Source organism: Chelonia mydas, chromosome 8 (assembly GCF_015237465.2).
Source record: "Chelonia mydas isolate rCheMyd1 chromosome 8, rCheMyd1.pri.v2, whole genome shotgun sequence".
Classification (NCBI taxonomy): domain Eukaryota; kingdom Metazoa; phylum Chordata; order Testudines; family Cheloniidae; genus Chelonia; species Chelonia mydas.
The window spans coordinates 31,609,714-31,632,757 of record NC_057854.1 but is presented as its reverse complement, the minus strand read 5'-3'; the positions used below and the strand labels follow the sequence as shown (position 1 = coordinate 31,632,757).

Below are 23,044 nucleotides of genomic sequence, written 5' to 3'. Positions count from 1 at the left end.
TAACAATGATTACTATAACAACAATGCTCAGTGCATCATGAGCCTTCCAAAAACAGCCTACATCAGTGGTTCTCAAAGCCAGTCCGCTGCTTGTTCAGGGAAAGACCCTGGCGGGCCAGACCGGTGTGTTTACCTGCTGCATCTGCAGGTTCAGCCGATCGCGGCTCCCACTGGCTGCAGTGTGCCGCTCCAGGCCAATGGGGGCTGCGGGAAGTGGCGCGGGCCAAGGGACATGCTGGCCGCCCTTCCCACAGACCCCATTGTCCTGGAGCGGCGAACCACAGCCAGTGGGAGCCACGATCAGCCGAACCTGCGGATGTGGCAGATAAAGAAATTGGTGCGGCCCGCCTGGGGCTTTCCCTGAACAAGCGGTGGACCGGCTTTGAGAACCACTGCCCTACATGACAAACTTTGCATTGGATACCACACAATAATATTATAAGGATGAACATGGAGATGTAGGGTGTTTCCCCTGAGATACAGAACATCACAGATTTCACTTGGAGGTTCAGGTTATACAGAACTGAAATCTGTAGGGGTACACCCACATCCCCTCACCTCCCAGAGTTCACTGCACTGTCCTCTACTACCCTACTTTACATCCAGGTACTGGGACCCTACCAACTCTTGCCTCTGCTGCCTCTCGGACGTGGACAAGGGGCTTGGTAATCCCTTGATGAAATAAAGTGGCAGAAAAGTTTTCTAGTGCTCTCTGAAGACCCTTAGTATCTAGTACCAGGGCCAACAGAGATGGCAGGAATGGTGGCCAATATCTAGTCATTCTCTCCACGGACAGTAATGGTAAGGTCGCTTGGGTCCCAGGTTTGGTGGAGCAGGTCACTGAGTGGGCGGCCAAGGCTGGGAATGAGGACTGTACAAATTGAAACAGTACTGGTCTGCAACAGTTCACAGACCTAGGACTAGACCCGAATGTCTCCTGAAACATGGTGAATTCACATTGCCAAATGAACTTTTGGACAGCCCTAGCGAATGGTCACATTGTTGCCCTATTCTAATGTAACAGGATATGCTATTCCTAGTCACATACTTCAGGTGTCTAATTCTTTTCAGGGTTCTACTAAACTATTTGTCTCCACAACATCATGAAACAATAGAGTTCCACCGGTTGATTATACATTATTTACAGATTGCTGAATCATGCACCAGGGTAGAGTAGTTGCTATCCTTTTACACTGAGACAGTTTTAGAGAGCAAAATCCACAACCCATTTAACTGAGAAGAAATCTGTCACCAGTATAGTTTTCTCCTGTGTAGTAACTGAAAACAGCCAAGAAGACAGCCCTACCAGACAGAAACACACATATCGTGGGGCTCACAACAAATTTTGCTGCATTAAAAGTTAAATCTCTGACTCGCAATATTCAAGTGGTACCTTTAAACAGTACTTAGTTCTCAGAATTTTAAACCCTGGTGGTGGTATTATGTAATCAATGTTGATAGCTGTCCAAAAAACACACATCATATTTGATCTGGATCCCTCTCTATTCAGAAGAAATAAAATTTATCAGCAGTACAAGGATATCCAAATGATTGATGGATGGAACAAAGTAAGACGAGTTAGAGCCAAACTCATAAAACAGTTCTAGAATAGTCAACACTTGCTCTTATGAGGAGAGTTCTTGATCCTTTGACAACCAAGTATTACCATAACATTCACAAAATGTTTTCTTGAATGCCATTTAATGTGAATCATTAATTATGACTGCATCCCCACACTTGCTAGGAAACTAATCGGTGACTCTTGCCTCATTCTTTTTGAATTTGGTTGTCTCCTGCAAGCAAGTCTGGTATTACCAACATGAAATTATGAATGAGGTGGAAGCACAGGAGAGGCTGCACAACAGGAAACAGTGAAACCTGTAACGTGAAATGCTGTGAAATGAACATTGCATTTGGCAAGCTCTGATCACGCGAGGGGTTCCTCTTTACAGGGGAGTTTATTGGGTTCCGGTTATGTGGATATCACACCACTTCAGTTTCAGGCTGAAAGGAATGCACAACCCCAAAGCCAATCTCTGACGAAACTGTTGCCTTCCCCCTGGTTTAGGGTTTCGTTAGAGAGTTTTATGCAGGTCTAAGTCTTGCTCAGATTTCCAACTGGATTCTTACGCTGCAATCCCGTAACAAAGCTCAGCGTGGGTAGACCTCTGCACTTGTGCCAAACGCCATTGGATGCAATGAATCGGAGCTTGGACCCACCTGCACAACACTCATTGCAGGATCCAGACCTTACTTATGAAATATAACTTGGAAACAGAAGCTGAAAGTCAAGATACTGAGCATTATGTATATTGAACTGCAGGAAATTCTAAGAAGTGTTTTATACTTATTGAACTACCAATCACACAGTAGTTACTACTCCATCAATCCAGCATCTCATATTACCCTAATGCAGAATTGGTATCCAATCACTTCTTGTGAAAAAGCAACACAAATGAGTAGTTTCTAAATAAGAATGTTTTACCTGCAGGAGTTGGCATAATACAAATTCTAAAAGGAAATAACAGCATGACCAATTTCAGGCAATTAGGAGCCAGTTTGCTTAAATAGTACAGTGTTTAATTTTAGGGCTATTACACACAGTGATGGAACCGCACATGGAATCACTTGCCTCTAGATAAACAAAAGCAGTGATCATCTACACTGAATGTAAAGACAAGCTAGAAATATTTATGCTGCAACCCCATGACCAGGGCCCCAACATGCTATGGGAATACAAATCATAATAATAATGTTCCACACTTACCCACTGTTACCTAGCAGGTCAAATAAAAGTTTTATGCTGAACTTAAAGATTTCCAAGGGCCTGATCTTTGCAATACTTACTCATGTGACATCTGTACAACTACCTGCAAGTGTTACTCAGCATAAGTAAGGGATCAAAGAATTCAGGCCCCAAAGGGAGGGAAAGCTCCTATAACTTGTGAACAGTAACTATACATTTCTCAGACTCCTGCAGAATCCTAAGTGGACAATTCCGAAGTCAGGAAGGAAAAAAAAAGCAACAATCAAAGCTGTAGAAGAAAGGGGTTTATTTTATGGTGCACCTATACTTTGTCAGATAGTCCATTAGTATTGTGAGATGTTCTAACTAGTGTGCTTACTGCAAAGATTTATGAGGCACAACAATGCTATGTTCTGCACCTGAATGGGCTGAATGATGCTGTTACAGATTGGTTAGAAATCTGCATCCAGGACTGTTTAGTGAAAGCGATTCATTAAGGATTAATTTCTCACTAAAATACCAATATACTGTAGGATACAGCTGGACTAGAGGACTGGCATTGCTCTACAACAGGGCTACTTTTAACAATTATTACTTCCCTTTACCCTTGACATCTTTCTCACCTGTCCCTTATTTGACTTTCCTGGGGAAACATTGCGGAGACTGGTCTGGGTAAGTAATCTAGTTTAAAAGTGGATTTACCGTCAGTAGCTCTGGAAAGAATATATAGAAATGTCCTTGCACTTAAACAGGTAGCACTGCAACTGTCTCCGCATTTCATCTTACATTTCCCCCCAACACGTTTTATGAAGGTGAGTGTATCTTTTGAAATTGATAGTTACTGTTAGGTGCTTTTTTTTTGGGAGGAGGGGAACAGACCTTATTGGAGTTCAATTCATGTAAGGGTAGACTAAAGCTGTTGTGTTTCACTCCTGTTATAGGGAAAACCCAAACATGTATGTATTGACAATACATGTAACTTAAATTTTCTACTCTAATACTCTAAATAAAAAAATCTTTTCTATAGGTCACAATTTATTTTTATATTTTGTTAACCATCCATGAACACTTTCTACCCATCAGGTATCTTACAGCACAGTGATTTTTACAATGACTGAGTTAAAATTAATATGCTGCCTTTCCTCCCAACATCATTCAGTAAACGATAAAACTTGTACTTAAGGAGAATACTAACTGATGTATTTCTTTCTTTAATTTCTCACTAAATAGTCTGACAGTTTTACATAACCCATATTTCAAAGGAAACCTCTGTCAAGAAACTGCTGTCTTTGTTATGATTTCAGCTCATTCTGCTCCTCTGTTAGGAAAACTTGGCAGTGTTAATCATCTATGCATGAGTGAACTCCTAAAGATCTGCCAGGGACTACTGGCTTCCCTCTTTTTTTTTCTTTTTTTTCAATTCTTATTTGTTTCATACCAATGGTTGTTTTTTCAGGAATTTCACCGTTGGGGTGAGTGTCACTGTGTGGTTAGAAAACACTCTGTTATTGCCTAAATTTACTTAAATAATTCAAATACATATGCTTTGCCTGTTCCTATCAAATATCATAGAAAAAATATTGCTTTACTAAATCTGACAGAGAGAGACCAATCCCCTCAAAATAGTTCTTCAAATGAGAAACATTATTTTTTTACTTAATTTATTTTGTCTCTGGTTTCTCTTATTCTGAAGAATCTAGAAAAAGAAATACTCACACACAAAAAAGTTTTCTTTGTACTACATACATTCAAGCAGTTTTTATTTTCTTCGGGTCACAAGAGTCACAGGAGTACTGTGTCTAGTAAACCATACTAAACTAATGAATTAATTATTAGTAGTGCTTCCACTACCAGAAAAGAGACTATCGTTCCCAAGGAGAGGGTGAAACAAAAATCATACTTAGATAAAAGAAAAGTAGCGTGTGTGGCAAAAATCACAACATAAAATTCCCCTCAGCTATGGTAACATTCCAAAAGCTAACACAAGCCCTTGAAATAAAGCACAAAGCCTAATTCCAGCACTAAAGACCATATGACTTACAAGGCATGAAGATGAGGATGAAAAATAAGTGCACTGAAAAGCTGATGCTTTATTTCTCTTAACCTGCTACTCACAGTGATTTTGTTGAAATACACTTAAATAAAGGTAAATAGGAGCTGGAAAGCTTCGAGGTTCTTACCATCTGACAAGTCAATTAGCCCGAGGTAGTGCAAAAGTTTCAGAGAAGAACACACCACCACCACAATCCCTAAAGTCTGGAGTCCCTCTGACTCTCCTTTATTCCACATCCTTTAAGGCACCACACAGATACCCACTGGTGTGCTAGCCAAACAACTGGCAGACATCTAATGCTGGGAAATCGTCTGTTTGAAGCTTTTCTTCCTGCTGCTCAGTAAGTATCTGGCTCTTTTCTCTCTTCGTGTGTGTGTGTGTGTCTCTCTCTCTTTGCGTTTCTCATCCTCTCCCCCTATTTCCATTTCTTCTCTCTCTCTCACGTGCAAGCAATTTCTGCATTTAACAGTAATCTATGGTTTTACTTTCTCTCCCACCTCAGGGCAATTCTTCCATGAGTTTACTCTGCCCCTGAACAACTTAGCATTATATTGACTACCTCAGCAACGTTACATGTGATTTTTTTTAAATCTGTGCAAACAATTATTTTCTGTTCTGTTTTGGGCTTTTTTATAACCCTACCAATGCAGGTTTCAGAGTAGCAGTCGTGTTAGTCTGTATCCGCAAAAAGAAAAGGAGGACTTGTGGCACCTTAGAGACTAACAAATTTATTTGAGCATAAGCTTTCATGAGCTACAGCTCACTTCATCGGATGCATGCAGTGGAAAACACAGTGGGGAGATTTATATACACAGAGAACATGAAACAATGGGTGTTACCATATACACTATAATGAGAGTGATCAGGTAAGGTGACGAATTTTTATAAGGAGAGTGATCACTTTAGATAAGCTTGTAAGGAGAGTGATCACTTTAGATAAGCTATTACCAGCAGGAGAGTGGGGTGGGAGGAGGTATTTTTTCATGCTTTGTGTGCATATAATAAGATCTTCTAAACTTTCCACAGTATGCATCCGATGAAGTGAGCTGTAGCTCACGAAAGCTTATGCTCAAATAAATTGGTTAGTCTCTAAGGTGCCACAAGTACTCCTTTTCTTTTCAGGTAAGGTGAGCTATTACCAGCAGGAGAGCGGGGGTGGGGGGGCAGGTGGAGGAACCTTTTGTAGTGATAATCAAGGTGGGCCATTTCCAGCAGTTGACAAGAACACGTGAGGAACAGTGTGTGTGTGGGGAGAAATAAGCATGGGGAAATAGGTTTACTTTGTGTAATGACCCATCCACTCCCAGTCTTTATTCACGCCCAATTTAATGGTGTCCAGTTTGCAAATTAATTTCAATTCAGCAGTCTCTCATTGGAATCTGTTTTTGAATTTTTTTGTTGTTGTAATATTGCGACTTTTAGCTCTGTAATTGAGTGACCAGGGAGATTGAAGTGTTCTCCGACCGGTTTTTGAATGTTATAATTCTTGACGTCTGATTTGTGTCCATTTATTCTTTTAGGTAGAGATTGTCCAGTTTGGCCAATGTACATGGCAGAGGGGCACTGCTGGCACATAATGGCATATATCACATTGGTAGATGTCCAGGTGAATGAGCCAATGCTTTTTGCAAATGCTTCTGCTGTACTGCGTGGAAAGTAAAGGCAAAGCTTGGGGGAAAACATGAAAAAGGTTGTCTTCCTCTCTTACTTTCCTTCCTTCTGAATCCTGCTTTTAAGACATTCAGCAGGAAAAATTCCAAGTATCACAGTGACAGGTCAGGATATATTCAATGAGACCCCCTCTCCCCCCCCGACCACTCGTAAATCAGCATAGGAACCAGACTTCAAAACATCACTACCACTTGAGCTAAAGGAACCATTTGCTGATAGCTGTAGTAGGCTCTGAGACTCTGTGGATTATCTATTAGAGAGGAACACAGTGAATTTAGCCATTCTGTAACATATGCACAGAAGTCTCAGTAGACCAAAATCTGGCCTGACATGGGCACCAATTGCAGGCAGGCAAACAAGACTAATAATGTTGCTGTTTGTTATAGCTTATTCTTCCAACATTTTATTGGGCTGGCTACTTTAGGTAAATTTCCCCCCACTAATGAGTACAGATGTCACATATTTTTTCCATCGCCATCATGGGAGAATTTTGTGACTGGGATGGTAATTTTCAGGACTATTATTGCAGGGCTCCAATAACACTGAGTGCTTTTCTTCTTTAAAGCACTTTATAAACATCAAGTGAGTCTCATAACAAATCTACGGATAGATTTTATTATCCCCATATTACAGGAGTAGAGACTCGAAGAATGAGTCAGGAGCAGAATTAGAACATTGGGTCCCATATTTGTGCTCAGGGAATTACCTCATATGTCTCTCTAATCATATTCCTCACCACTGCTACTTTGCTCATTCATTGCTTCTCCAAAAATTGACTTGCCTCTGTTTAAAAACAACATTTTAGGGACACAGCTGACATGTCAAGGGTCCAAAGCAGCATGTTCATGTCCAGCTAATAGAGCCTCACAGTGTTACTATGGTGCTTGACTGCAGGGCTTCTACCTTCTTTATGATATTTGTATAGGTACTTAATAATACTGGAAAAAATGTAGAACGGAGCAAGACAGTATTTCTCCAGAATTAATAGTCTGGACCAATGAATATTCAGTAAGGCCAAAGGAGTCTTTAATTAAAGCACCTGAGCAGAAACAGAACAAAGGGTAGTCTGTGCTGCAACCAGAGGTATGATTGCTGCATGTACAATCATACCTGAACTGACTTTAATTTAATTAGCTCAGGTGCCAATATCAGTGAAGATGTGGCGAATGGACTTCTGTGCAGACTAGCCACCTGAGCAAATATCCAGGATCCTGGTCAGTATTATACAACCTATGCTTAAACTAGTGCTTGTGCATCTTCACTGCTACTGGTACTTACGTTACCTAGCTTTGCTATGGCTTCATATGGTGTTGTCACACCTCCAATTGCAGGGTAAACATACCCATTAACTGGTTTCATCTTTAAACACTACCTCTGGAACAAAAGAGACCTCTGATGCTAGCTATGTTATAGAAGAGAAAAGGGGGTGGCTTTTTCTCTCCATGAAGAATGGTCTGCGGGGCAAAGCACTGACTTGTGTTTTGGGAGTTCTGGGTCTATTCACAACTCTGCTAAAGACTTTCTTCTTCTTCACATGAATTCTCTGGACCTCAGTTTTCCTTTGATACGACAGGAGAAATATGTGCTACCAGAACCCCACAGGGATGTTGGGAGGGTTGGTCTTTAAAGAACTTTGAGATCCTCCGAAAGAAGCCATCTTAAAAGTATTATTATTAAATATTAGAGGTGGTCATGCTATTAGTTGTGAACAATTTATCTTTTCCCATACACAGATGGCCCATGAATAGATTGGGATTTTGCAAAATTTATTAGTATTCATAAGTGTTCAGTCAATAGTATTCATCTATCCAGGTTCTTACACAGTGCTCATCAGCATGGTATACAAGCCATTCCTATTTAAGAATGTAGTTACTCTAAAGAGGTTTTGTGCACTGTTTATAGCATCCACCCCATTAGATATTCAATATTCTGTCTCAATGACTGGTCATTATGTCACATGCTATAGTTTCTGTTCCCTGATTATGTGACCAAAATTTTAAAAGAGGAGCAACACCTGGAAAAATCAATAAGCTACTGAGTCTCTCAGGAGAAATACATAATAAACAAGACTAGACATTCTTAGTGTATTTAAAATTTTATCCTGTCCTGTTTTGCACAAAAATATCGTTATATTTGATTATGAATGTGAACCACAGATTTTAAAATAGCTGGGTTCCTTTCTGCCAGAGGAAAGGAGAAAGATGTAGGGCAGATTTATTGGCAGTCTAGTAGACTTTGCATTCAGTTGCCTCATGTCACTTCCTACAAGTAATTGAATGTACACTGTACACAGCAGTCAAGAAAGTACTTCTGGTATGAATGTGTTCACTGACAACAGGTATGCTAATTTGCCCACTAATACATTTATCCACAAAGAAATACCTATATTAGCACAAAAAAAGATTCTTCCCAATCATACAAACAAAAGCTAATCATACTAACATTCACAGAATAATCTAGTGGTTAGGGCACTCTCACTTTGGATGTGGTGGGAAACCCAGATTGAAGTCCTTGCCTGATTTGGAGCAGAGATTTAAACCCAGGTCTCTCTCATCCTCAGTGAGTGCCCTAAACACCAGTCTATCAGCTACCCTGGGTTGCTGTGTGTGTGTATGCGTCTCCCCCCCTGCCCCCACTCCAGGCAGGACAGGAAAATTTTCAAAATCTCAAAAAGTTTTGGGTAACAGGAAAACAGTTTTCCACCCACCTCTAAATTAGAGTTTTCACTAAATGCAACCATGAGTACTTACGTACACCAGAAACCCAATTTTAAGAGTTATGCACATCCATTCGGGGAGCCAAACCATAACATGGGGTCTACACATCCAGTGAAAACAACTCCACTTTTGAATATCAAATGCACACAACAAAATGATGATGAATGAGCTACCACCCAAGAATTACTCACAGAAAGGGCATGGTGAGTAATTCTGCACAATACATTCAAGAAAATTGCCATCTTTTTATAGACAACATGCAAAGAGAGGTGAAATTTGTTGTATAAATTGCTCCTTACAATTTATTCACCTTTCTCTAAATATTATGCACTGTCCACATGCAGTTCTCTGGGATCATTATTTAATCTTTATTTTCTCTCTTTCTTCTAGTCATTACCTGTCATAAATATGAAGGGAAGGGAAAACACCTTTAAATCCCTCCTGGCCAGAGGAAAAATACTTTCACCTGTAAAGGGTTAAGAAGCTAAGATAACCTCGCTGGCACCTGACCAAAATGACCAATAAGGAGACAAGATACTTTCAAAGCTGGGGTGGGGGTGGGGGGAGAGAGAAACAAAGGTTCTCTCTGTGTGATGCTTTTGCTGGGACCAGAGCAGGAATGCAGGTCAGAACTCCTGTAAAAAGTCAGTAAGCAATCTAGTTAGATATGTGTTAGATTCTGTTTTGTTTAAATGGCTGATAAAATAAGTTGTGCTGAATGGAATGTATATTCCTGGTTTTGTATCTTTTTGTAACTTAAGGTTTAGCCTAGAGGATTCTCTGTGTTTTGAATATGATTACCCTGTAAGGTATTTATCATCCTGATTTTACAGAGGTGATTCTTTTACTTTTTCTTTAATTAAAATTCTTCTTTTAAGAACCTGATTGCTTTTCGTTGTTCTTAAGATCCAAGCGTTTGGGTCTGTGTTCACCTATGCAAATTGGTGAGGATTTTTATCAAGCCTTCCCCAGGAAAGGGGGTGTAGTGCTTGGGGGGATATTTTGGGGGGGGGGGACGTTTCAAAGTGGGCACTTTCCCTCTTCTTTGTGTAACACTTTGGTGGTGGCAGTGTTTAACCTAAGCTGGTAAGAATAAGCTTAGGGGATCTTTCATGCAGGTCCCCACATCTATACCCTAGAGTTCAGAGTGGGGAAGGAACCTTGACAGTATCTTTATTGCTTCTGATCACAACTTGAACCAGCTTTACCTACACCTCAATCTGGAACATGGATAACTGGGATACAGATCGCTAGAGAAAGGAGTGGGAAACTCTGAGGTTCCCAGAATTTCCATCTACCACAATTCTGTCATGAATTTCATGACATTTTATGCATTTCTTAAAGCCCCACTCCCACAAGATGTATGATGACAAGAGAATCTCAGATTTCATTTTTTAAAAAGTTTTCAGCCCTCATGGTTACAAAGGAAAACTTGAAATTGTGACCCTTGTGCATCCTAAGAGTTTAAAAGCCAGAAAGAAAGTAAAAAAATGATTTTTTTTACTCTCATAATTTGTAAACTGGTCTTGTGATTTTGGGGGGCATTACTCATGGTTCTTCAACATTTGGGGTTATCAGTAGTGGGTTCCATCAGAGTTTCCTCTATATTGTTCTACTGTGGGAGGGAGACAACTCCCACAACTCAAGGATCTTGGAGCTTACCTGAAGCCAGCACCATGCCTGTGGAGGCTTCACACTGCATAAGCTCAAAGACCTCCTTACCCTGATAACACAGCCCAATTTCAGCCATCCTGCCTGAGATTCACACATTCACCACAGCATCTTAGCCCCAACAATGGGGGTTTCACAGTTCTGAGGTGCTCCATTCCATTAAGTATAGCCTCAAGCTGAATTCCCTGCTGGTTGCTAAGGGAGAAAATATGCACCATGCAACTGTCCTATCCAACCCCTACTGAACTTTCCACTGGAAGATACTGGGGTAGAGAGGGATGGGGAAGCAGCTTCCCCCAGGACAAAAACTTTGTACGGACAGCTGTCAGCATGCAGCTCCTCACACAGTACTCGGGCCCTCTGGTGTAACTAACTGAAAAGATGAGCTTTCTGTTTCTACTTAACATTCACACGGTCAGGAATAATTGAGCAGGAAGTTGGCTGTGTTCTTACTGAGATATATTTGTGCTGGGATTTAAACAAGATGAAGAGGTGCTGCTCAGCTTTGCTCCCTATAGGACCTTGCACAGAAGCACATTGTCAGATCTTCTTCAGAAGATAAAAAAATATTGATCAGCTGTAGAGATGAGGAATGTATAGCTCATCTACACATAGATGTTTTATCTGAGCTTCTCATGGGGCCTCAAGTAAAACCCAACATTCAATGAGCCTCGAACTTGACTTGGATTCCAAACTTATGGAGCTCTCTGGCATTAATTATATTCTGTAACAATAAGACTTTCTGAACTTCTATAACAGCTTTCAAATATTCAGTAACTATGCCTGTAAGATATGTACTAACATTCCCATTTTACAGACAGTTAAACTGAGGAACAGAACAAATAAGCAATTTATCCAAGTTGACACAGAAAATAATCAGCAGAGCAGGGATTAGAACCTATGAGCAGCAATTACTGGTCCTATGTTCTACCCATAGCATCACACTTCCTGCAGAACAGCATTCAAAAACTACACAGATATTTTCAATTACATATGAAAGTGTTAAACTCCCTGAAGACTCAATAGAAAAAGCTGTATGTTTGTCAGCAACTGAAAATTAAAACAAAGACACTGCGAGTAAAAAACAAATCACGAACACATTCAAAATGATAGATCTCTTATGATAGATACACTTGCTGGTGCCTGGCATACAATAGCTCCTGCAGGCAATAAACATTTAGAATCTTGCAATTAATTGCAATAAAGGTTTTCACTGTGTGTGTGAAACATGTACTTCCTGGAAACATATGTTGGTTTTACATAAAGATCATTCAAAATAATGTATAATGAAAAGGAGTTTGTAGGAAAAAAGGAATTGCTATAGTGGATCAGACCAATAGTCTATTTAGTCCTTAAAATAAGCCAGGTCAAAATGCATCATAAAATTCAGGAACCCCTGCAATGGACAAATGCAGAACAACCTTCCCACAGAGGAAGTTTGTTTCTGTGCCCAAGAAGTTAGTAATTGATTTATGTTCTGTAGAATGGGGGTTTTACACTCCTTATTTTGTTTTAAATGTATCAAAGATAACAGTGGATGCTCTTATTATCCATATATATATTTAAAAGACTTCACTGTATCTTGTGGCAATGATTTTAACAGGTTAATTACATGTGGTGTAGAAAAGTCTTTTTTTTAATCAACCCTTAAGTTTGATTAAATGTTCCCCTGTTCTTGCATTATGACAACTGACAAACAGGATCACCTGAATGATTTTTTCTATAATATTCATTATTTCATATACCTCTAGCACATCCCCCATCATTAGTCTCCTTTCTACACTGTACAGTCAGGTGCGTGGATCAGCATTCATGTAATGCTCCCAATGATCCAACCAGCAGACCAAATTCGGTGACGAATTCTGGTAACATGCCACCTGAGGCACATTGCATGTATGCTGATACGACTGTACTGTCCAAATCATTTCATTTCTTCAAATGAAAATATTTCTATAGCTCTAATGATTTTAATTAACTACCCCCCACCCCACTCCCTGACACCCTATTTCTGCTGTACTTTTTGAGATGGGGCAATGAGATCATTTTCAGTATTCCAGGTGAGGGCATAACATCAGATTATATAAAATACTGAAAATATAACAATATTATTTTCCATGTAGTTTATCCATCCTAACATTTGGTTTTCTTTTTTTACTGCCAGTGTGCATGAAACAGAGGATTTCATGGCCAAAATGATGCCCAGATCTTTTGCATGAGTGATTATAATCCATCTAGAACCTAGGCGTGTGTATCAATAGTTTTTTTTCCTTTTAATATGCACCACCCTGCATTTCTCAACAATGAATTTCATTTGCCATCATGTTACCTATTCATCTAGCTTGGGTAAGTCCTTTTAGAGTTTCTCAATTCTCGCTAGCTCCAACTATTCTAAATAATTTTGTGCCACCATCTGCAAAGTTTGAGGATAAAAAGCTATCAGTTGACACCTGCTGACAGCAGCAAAATTACAAGGATTTTAGCAGATCTGGTGTTTTAGGGTACTAGTTTAAAGTATTAGCAATCACTAGCTATTTAGGGACAATGGGCAACATTTCATTCTCATTTGTGTCAGTGCAAATCCACAGCAACTCCACAGATACAAATTAATTTGGTTTGAAAGCTGCAAGCCAATTAGGCAGGACTATCATATTTTTGTTTTCCAGCACAGTCCTGAGTGTTTTGGGAAGTAATGCCTAATTACTAGTTATTCTCGTCACTTGAGGATCCATTCTGCATAGTGATAAGTGAACCACGATTGTTTCATTGGTTTGGGTCAGATAAAACACAGAAGTTTGGATGCTTCTCTGGCTGTGCTGTGCAGAGAGCTAGGAATCAGGAGTTCTTTCTTATGCTCCTTACTGTACCATTGCTTCCATGTGTGATCATGGGCAAATCACCAACAGCTAGATAGTGTCTTGAACCACATAGTTGTCCTGCCCCAGGGAAAACTCCTGGGAAACAATTATAAGGCAACTGAGCCGGAAGGAAGAATTTAATCAGAGAAATGTAAATGATAATTGGCAAATGTTTAAGACCACTTAACTAAAAGCCCCCAAAGTCACAATCTAGGAAGAAGGCTGTATTGATTAAAAAAACAAACCTGGTTTAGAGGGGAAGTGAAGGTAGCTATAGAAAATAAAACTAACAAATGGAAGAAAGTGAAAGTTGATGAATATAAAATAGGAAGCTAGGAGTTGTATTAAATAGATAAGGGAAGCAAAGGGAAATAAGGAGAGATCTATGGTCAGCAGAGTTAAGAGCAAGAAGGAGTTTTCAAATATATTAGGAACAAAACAAAAAAATGCTGCCAATGGTATTGGTCCATTACCTAGATGGAAATTGTAGAACTACCAATAATAATACAGAAAAGGAAGACGTGCAATAAATATTTCTGTTTCGTATTTGGGAGAAAACACATTATTTCCTAGAAACTTCCTGAAAAAGTACAAGAGCAAATCCGCACAGACACACCCCTAGAACCCCGAGCCGGGGTATTCTATCTGCTACCCAAGATCCAGCACTCCCAGCTATCTTCGAGACACCACTGACTTCCTGAGGAAACTACAATCTATTGGTGATCTTCCTGAAAACACCATCCTAGCCACTATAGATGAAGAAGCCCTCTACACCAACATTCCACACAAAGATGGACTACAAGTCATCAGGAACAGTATCCCTGATAATGTCACGGCAAACCTGGTGGCTGAACTTTGTGACTTTGTCCTCACCCATAACTATTTCACTTTTGGGGACAATGTATACCTTCAAATCAGCGGCAAGGCTATGGGTACCCTCATGGCCCCACAGTATGCCAACATTTTTATGGCTGACTTAGAACAACACTTCTTCAGCTCTTGTCCCCTAACGCCCCTACTCTAGTTGCGCTACATTGATGACATCTTCATCATCTGGACCCATGGAAAAGAAGCCCTTGAGGAATTCCACCTTGATTTCAACAATTTCCATCCCACCATCAACCTCAACTTGGGCCAGTCCATACAAGAGATCCACTTCCTGGACACTACAGTGCTAATAAGCGATGGTCACATAAACACCACCCTATACCAAAACCTACTGACCACTATGCTTACCTACATGCCTCCAGCTTTCGTCCAGACCACACCACATGATCCATTGTCTACAGCCAAGCTCTACTGTACAACCGCATTTGCTCCAACCCCTCAGACAGAGACAAACACCTACTGGATCTCTATCAAGCGTTCTTACAACTACAATACCCACCTGCTGAAGTGAAGAAACAGATTGATAGAGCCAGAAGAGTACCCAGAAGTCACCTGCTACAGGACAGGCCCAACAAAGAAAATAACAGAACGCCACTAGCCGTCACCTTCAGCCCCCAACTAAAACCTCTCCAGCGCATCATCAAGGATCTACAACCTATCCTGAAGGACAACCCATCACTCTCACAGATCTTGGGAGACAGACCAGTCCTTGCTTACAGACAGACCCCCAACCTGAAGCAAATACTCACCAGCAACCACACAGCACACAACAAAAACACTAACTCAGGAACCTATTCTTGCAACAAAGCCCATTGCCAACTGTGTCCACATATCTATTCAGGGGACACCATCATAGGGACTAATCACATCAGCCACACTATCAGAGGCTCGTTCACCTGCACATCTACCAATGTGATATACGCCATCATGTGCCAGCAATGCCCCTCTGTCATGTACATTGGCCAAACCGGACAGTCTCTACGTAAAAGAATAAATGGACACAAATCAGATGTCAAGAATTGTAACATTCAAAAGCCAGTCGGAGAACTCTTCAATCTCTCTGGTCACTCGATTACAGAGCTAAAAGTCACAATATTACAACAAAAAAACTTCAAAAACACAGACTCCAATGAGAGACTGCTGAATTGGAATTAATTTGCAAACTGGACACCATTAAATTAGGCTTGAATAAAGACTGGGAGTGGATGTGTCATTACACAAAATAAAACTATTTTCCCATGTTTATTTTTCCCCCCTACTGTTCCTCACCCATTCTTGTCAACTGCTGGAAATAGCCCACCTTGATTATCACTACAAAAGGTTGGTTTTTTTCCTCTCCTGCTGGTAATAGCTCACCTTACCTGATCACTCTCCTTACAGTGCGTATGGTAACACCCATTGTTTCATGTTCTCTGTGTACATAAAATCCCCCTACTGTATTTTCTACTGCATGCATCTGATGAAGTGAGCTGTAGCTCATGAAAGCTTATGCTCAAATAAATTTGTTAGTCTCTAAGGTGCCACAAGTCCTCCTTTTCTTTTTGCAGCTACAGACTAACATGGCTGCTACTCTGAAACCTGAAATTATGTACTTGTATCACATAAGAACTCTCTTTCCATTCCACTGGTATCTTAGGTGGATGTAAAACAGCAGCTACTGAAGTTAGATATTACTAAAATTAGCAGATCAGGATACCTTGTATTCAAGAGTTTTTTATAAAGCTATATGAGCTAAATATGGCGATCAGCTAAACCCTGAGCATATGGGCAAGATTCACGAGCCAGATACCCAGGAAAGAATTCTCTGTAGTAACTCAGGTCCCACCCCATCTAACATCCCATCACAAGCCATTGGGCCTATTTACCATGAATATTTAAAGATCAATTAATTACCATTAAGGTGGGTGCAAGCAAATTAAGATGGGTGCAAGCAAACAATATGTGTTTCAATACAGCTACATGTAAATGTATCCATCTAGAAAGAAAGGATTTAGACCATACTTACAGGATGGGGGACTCTACCTTGGGAAGCAGTGACTTTGATAAAGATTTGGGGGTTGTAGTGGATAATCAGCAGAACGTGAGTTCTGAATGCAAGGCTATGGCCAAAAGGGCTAATGCAGTCCTTGTATACATACATAGAGAAATCTCAAGTAGGAGTAGAAAACTATTTGTTCCCCATGTAGCTATTTATAGACTGTCGTCAAATCACCCCTTAACATCCTCTTTGTTAGGCTCCAGGAACTCAATCTATTTAGCTATCACTGTACAGCATGTTTTCTAATCCTTTAATCCGGGGCCACATGCGGCTCTTCAGAAGTTAATATGCGGCTCCTTGTATAGGCACCGACTCCGGGGCTGGAGCTACAGGCGCCAACTTTCCAGTGTGCTGGGGTGTGCTCACTGCTCAACCCCTGGCTCTGCCACAGGCCCTGTCCCCACTCCACCCCTTCCCGTCCCCACCCCTGAGCCTGCAGCGTCCTCACTCCTCCCCCCAGAGCCTCCTGCACGCCATGAAACAGCTGATCGGGAGGTGCTGGGAGGGAGGGGGAGGTGCTGTCTGGCAGGGCTGCTGGTGGGTGGGACACGCTGGGACCAGGTGGGAGGAGCTGCTGAGGGGCTGCTGACATATTACTGTGGCTCTTTGGCAAAGTACATTGATAAATTTTGGCTCCTTCTCAGGCTCAGGTTGGCCACCCTTGCTTTAATCATTTGTGTGTCTCTTCTTTAAGCCCTCTCCAATTTATCTATGTTCTCCTTGAATTGTGGACAGCAGAACCTAATAGAGAATTTCAGCAGCAGTCACAGATAAAATAACTTTATAATGGTCTCTTCAGTCGAGCAGACAAAGGTATAACATGATCCAATGGCTGAAAGTTGAAGCTAAACAAGTTCAGATTAGGAATAAGGTGTACACTTTTAACAATGAGCGTGGAACAATTTATTAAGGTTCATGGTGGATTCTCCATCACTGGCAATTTTTAAATCAAGATTGAATGTTTTTCTAAAAGATCTGCTCTAGGAATTATTTTGGCGAAGTTCTATGGCGAGTGCTGTACAGGAGGTCAGACTAGATTATCACAATGGTCTCTTCTGGCCTTGGAATCTATGAAACTATAAAAACCTGTGACTTAGTCACTACTTTCCCTGCTGCCCCCTTACTGCCAGGGGAATAACTTGCAACAACCCTTTGCCAAGTATAGCACTCCCTTGTCCAAGAGCTGGAGAGGGCAGTCAAGGCTCTGTCCACTCCCCACCCACTTGCTTCCATCGAGTCCCTGCTCAACCAACATGGCTGAGGCAAGATGTAGACAGGTCTTGCATTAAAGCAGAGGCTAGCCACAGGGCTTGCCACCATCAGGCATCTCTGTGCTTGCCTCCTTATCTGTAAAATGGGATTATTAATACTTCTCCATCTTTGCAAAGTGCTTGACGAGCTTTGGAGGAAAGGTGCCATAAATTCAAGCTATTAGTGACTTGTTTCAGGCCCCAGAATTAGTCAGCCTGAGCTAGGAACAGAACCAAGGAGTCCTGTCTTGTAGTCACTAGAAAAAACTCCTTGAGCAATATTAGATATACTACCCAAGGCTGAAATGAAGTCTTGGTATATGTTTGGACTAACACATTGGTGTGTCAGTGCCAACCCATTAGACATTGCTTATTAAAGTACCCTTTTTCTAAGGGGGCTTTCTTATCTCTGATCCCTAGTGAACGTTTTTCTTCCATATTCTGCACTCTGCATCTAAAAAGGAGAGACCACAGTAAGAAGCAGAGGCCAAGAGGAGAATTCTGATTACAAACTGTAGGATTCATACAAGGTTCATACGCTTGGCAACATTCAGGGCACACCCGGAGTGTTGTGCTGGACCTGTGCACACACAGCTCCTCTCAAGGGCATCAACCTTGGAATCTCGCCCAGATGACATGAACCGTGGGATGCCTCCCAGGACTGGGCTCAAGGCCCGAGAGCAAGGAATGCGGTAGATAGAAATTGGTAAATAAGAATGTTAAACAAAGCCAGTGTATTCCTTTTATCTGTTGGAGAATGTAATGCGCAGGGGGAGAGAGAGAATAAAGGGGGAAGGTGGAAAGCTGACAGGCAGAAGCCTGTTAGCAGACCAGCCTGTTTGCTTGCTAAAAGCTGTGTTCTGTCTTGTCATTGAACCGCCACAACTGGCGCCCAAATGTGGGGCCCTCAGCACTCACCTCGCCCGGCAAGGGTTTCAGACGCGTCACTCATCCGCTTCGCGGATCCCGGTGAGTATTTTTCATTGTGGTAAGTATGGGAAGCTCCCTCTCTGCTTTGCAAGTGCAACACCGTAATGAGCTACAGTATTTGCTGCGTAAGGCTCAGCATGACTGCCCCACTCGAGAACTCACTCTCCTGCTACAGGAGGTGAGTGCCCAATGCCCGTGGTACCCTGAAGCCGGAACCCTTAAGCTGGCGGACTGGGAGCGGTTGGGCCAGACATTGCACAAAGAGCCTCGGGCGCCCGTGCAGGCTTTACATGCCTGGCACCTCTGCCGCGACGCGATACAGCGTGTCGCCTCGGACAGGCCCTCCCTCGCGAGGCTGGTGATCTCGTCACGCCCGTCCGCTCCTGCAGCCATCCCCCCTCCTAGCAATGCGACACAGTGTGTCGCCTCGGAAAGGCCCTCTCCCGCGCCAACAGAGGGGCTGCCGATCCCACCACCCCCGTCCGCTCCTGCAACCATCCCTCCCCCTGCTTCGCCCCCAGTGCCTCTATTACCACCGCCTCCCTGGCCTTCCCCACTGGAGCCGGTGTGTGATTACCATCCCCCCGTGGGGCCCCATGCTCCGGGGCCCCCCGGGGGGTCGTCTGTGTCTGCTCAGAGGCTTTCGCTGGTGCAACAAATGGTTCACGCAGCGAAGACTCGCTCAGATATTACAGCAGAGGAGCTGGCTGATCTGGTCTCAGTTTGTCCGGTGACCTGGCAGGATGATGGCCAGGGCAACCAGGTTGCAAACTGGATCAGTTTGCCTTACTCGGTGATCAGAGAGGTAAAGAAAGCGATTCGCGAGTTCAGCCTCACTAGCACATATGTACGTGGTCTCATTGAAGGGCTAGGTACTGGGTACACCCTGATCCCTGAAGATTGGAAGGCGCTGTTGCGCATGATGCTGACACCCAGTCAGTATGTTATTTGGCTAAGTGAGTATCGGCAGATGGCGGAACGCCAAGCCCAGGTATATAGAGAGCAAGGTATCATTTATGAGCACTTGGCAGGGGAGGGCCAGTTTGCTACTGTTCAGCTGCAGTCTCAACTCCCTCAGGCCGTCTTCCCCATTATTTCCACCTATGCCCAGCATGCTTTCCGGAAGGTCCCGGATTCAGGCAGGTCTACCAAAAGCTTTGCCAGTATCCATCAGGGTGCATCAGAGTCCTTTATGCATTTTACCAACAGATTGCAGGAGGCTATCCTCCGACAGGTGGATAACCCTGCGGCAGCTCAGGAGATCCTGTTAAAAATGGCGGTTGAAAATGCGAACGAGGATTGCCGCCGTACTCTCCAGGCTGCACAAGCCTCTGGAATTCTAGAGCTGTCGGACATGCTGCGGGCGTGCCAAAACATCGGAACCCAAGCACATAAAGCTGGAGTTCTGGCCGCCGCCCTGCGGAAAAGCGGGAAGGAGGGGAAGCGTTGTTACCGCTGTGGTAAGGAGGGCCACTTTCAGCGGGAGTGCCACTCATCGACGGCGCCCGCCCGCCCCTCAAAGAAGTGCCCCAAGTGTCGGAAGGGCTATCATTGGGCTAATCAGTGTCGTAGCGGGTCGGGAAACCGCACGACGGGTACCCCCCGAACCCAGGGCCAAACGGGGGTGTTTCCCACTCAGACAACTGTTCCTCTGCCTTACAATCCATAGACTTCATGAGGGCGGCGACTGCCGGAAGTGCAGGGCTTGATTTGATTATGCAGGAGGATGCTGATTTTCAGTTGCCGGGGGAGGTCTGCGCCATATCTACGCAGGTGACAGGACCTCTCCCTGATGGATTTGTGGGTCTGGTTCTCCCTCGCTCACACGCTGGGAAACAGGGTTTTTTTGTCATCCCAGGGGTCATTGACGCCGATTACACCGGCGTTATTAAGGTTCAGGTATGGACCCATCTTCCGCAGTCGCTCCCGCGTGGACGGTCAATTGCGCAATTGATTTTAGTCCCCTATCAGGTGCCAGCCGCAGAGGATCGAACCCGGGGCGGAGGCGGCTTTGGATCGACGCTGTCTCAGTTGCTGTCTCACAACACGTCCTCTCCACTTTTTGCTCTAACAATGTCAGTCCGCCCCTCGAAACCTCAGTTAACACTTCTCTTAAATAATGTTCCTTTTACAGGGCTGGTGGACACTGGAGCTGACGTTACGGTGATTCGTGATCCGGAGTGGCCGGTCGGTTGGCCAACAGTTCCTTCTAAAGAGTTGTGGGGGATCGGGGGTAGCAAACCCGGGCGCCAAAGTTTGTCTTGGGTCACGGTCTCTAAACCAGGAGGCCGTGCCCTTGCTACAATCCGCCCTTTTGTGCTCCCTGTCCACCTCAATATTTGGGGCCGTGATTTACTTACAAAGCTGGACACCACCCTCGATATTAATATATAATGGCCCAAAATCCTCCCTCACCCACCTTGCCATCCGCATTACCATTGGTATGGCAATCCTTAGAGCCCGTATGGATTGACCAGTGGCTCCTCCCTCTAGAAAAGCTGAAAGCGCTTCATTCACTTGTACAACAATATTTGCATGCACAGCGCTTGGAGAGCTTTACTAGTCCTTGGAACTAGCTGCTGTTATTTTGGCCTTTCAACTTTTTGCTGATTGTCCCTTTAATTTGATTGTGGACACGCATTATGTTTATCAGGTAATTGATCATTTACCCCTTGCCCTCATTACCCCTCAGGTCGATGCGGACCTTTTTCACTTGATTTTGTCCTTACAGTATTTTCTCACCACTTGTAACTTCCCTTATTTTGTTGCTCATATTTGCAGTCATACCCCTCTGCCTGGGCTACTCACTGAAGGCAATGCGCGCGCCGATCGCGCGTTACGTGGTTGGTAAATTCCCTTTTTTCTGACCCCATTGAAAGCCATTCCTTTTTTCATCAGTCTGCCTCTGTTTTGGCCCGACAGTTTCATATTTCTGCTGATCATGCACGTTCTATTGTTTGTTCCTGCCCCCACTGTGCCGCTGCTGCCCCTACCTTTTCTTATGCCGTTAACCCTAGAGGTACCGCAGCGAATCAGCTGTGGCAAATGGATGTCACTCACGCCCCTATTCGTTTTTACATGTTTTCATTGATACCTATTCGGGATTCCTTTGGGCGACCCCACAGTGTGAGGTAGCCACTCCCAAAGTTATTCACCATTTGCTAGCCTGTTTTGCTGTTATGGGTCACCCGAGCCAGATAAAAATGGATAATGCCCCAGCCTATTGCTCCACAGCCCTCTCCATCTTTTGTGCCCAATGGGACGTCCGTCTCAAACACGGGATCCCTTATAATTCCGCGGGCCAAGCTATTGTTGACCGTGCAAATCACACGCTAAAAACCTTGCTTGACAAACAATTAAAACAAGGGGAGCTGCATCTCCGAACCTTAGGAGACATTCAGCAACAAATGCATATCCTTTTGTTTACTTTAAATAATTTAACGATGAACTCAGATCAGCAGACCCCCGCGGATCGGCATTTTCACAAATCCGAGGTACTGGAAAGACCGCGTGTCTATTACCGTCAGCTGCCCGATCCGCAATGGTTGGGCCCAGTGCCTTTAATTACTTGGGGTCGGGGATATGCTGCTGTGTTTCTCCCTGCAGGACCGTTGTGGGTTCCGGCCCGGTGTGTGCGACCGGCACTGAAACAGCATGGCGTGGCACCAGGGGCTATCGAACCCCATATCGGAGTTTCAGCTGACCTTGGAGGAGAATGCGGTGCCTCCCGGGTCGACAATGACAGGACGGAAACGGAAGAGGCGTAGCGTCCCAAGCCAGCCCGTGACATGGGGAGCAGTAAAAGCATTGGTCGCCGCGGCTCAACGAAGACTGGCAGCAAACCAACAGCCAGAGACTCCTGAGACTTTGTTTGTGGCAATTCTCGCCCAAATTATTGCTAATTCCAGCCTAATCAGCATGGTGTAAAGCAGAAGAATTACTTCTCGTGTCTTGCTTACAATACACCTGCTAATCCCAGAATGATGTTTGGTTTTTTTGCAACAGCACTACACTGTTGACTCATATTTAGCTTGTGGTCCACTATGACCCCCAGATCCCTGTCTGCAGTACTCCTTCCCAGGCAGTCATTTCCAATTTTGTATGTGTGCGACTGATTGTTCCTTCCTAAATGGAGTACTTTGCACTTGTCCTTATCACATTTTATCCTATTTACTTCAGACCATTTCTCTAGTTTATCCAGATTACATTGAATGTTAATCCTATC

At 43.2% G+C, this 23,044-nt stretch overlaps 1 protein-coding gene across 6 annotated transcripts in view; it reads right to left on the bottom strand.

Moving 5' to 3' along the window:
• KCNIP1 (potassium voltage-gated channel interacting protein 1) overlaps positions 1-23,044 on the bottom strand; it is a 770,055-nt gene that overhangs the window by 121,085 nt on the left and 625,926 nt on the right. The window contains exon 1 of one of the 6 annotated variants that reach the window (XM_043520982.1): positions 4,927-5,347. The exons of the other annotated variants lie outside the window; for them this stretch is intronic. Coding sequence (XP_043376917.1) covers positions 4,927-5,035 — 109 coding nt within the window. The 5' untranslated portion in view covers positions 5,036-5,347. Of the gene's footprint in view, positions 1-4,926; positions 5,348-23,044 lie in introns of those variants that run through there. 6 annotated transcript variants of the gene reach the window in all.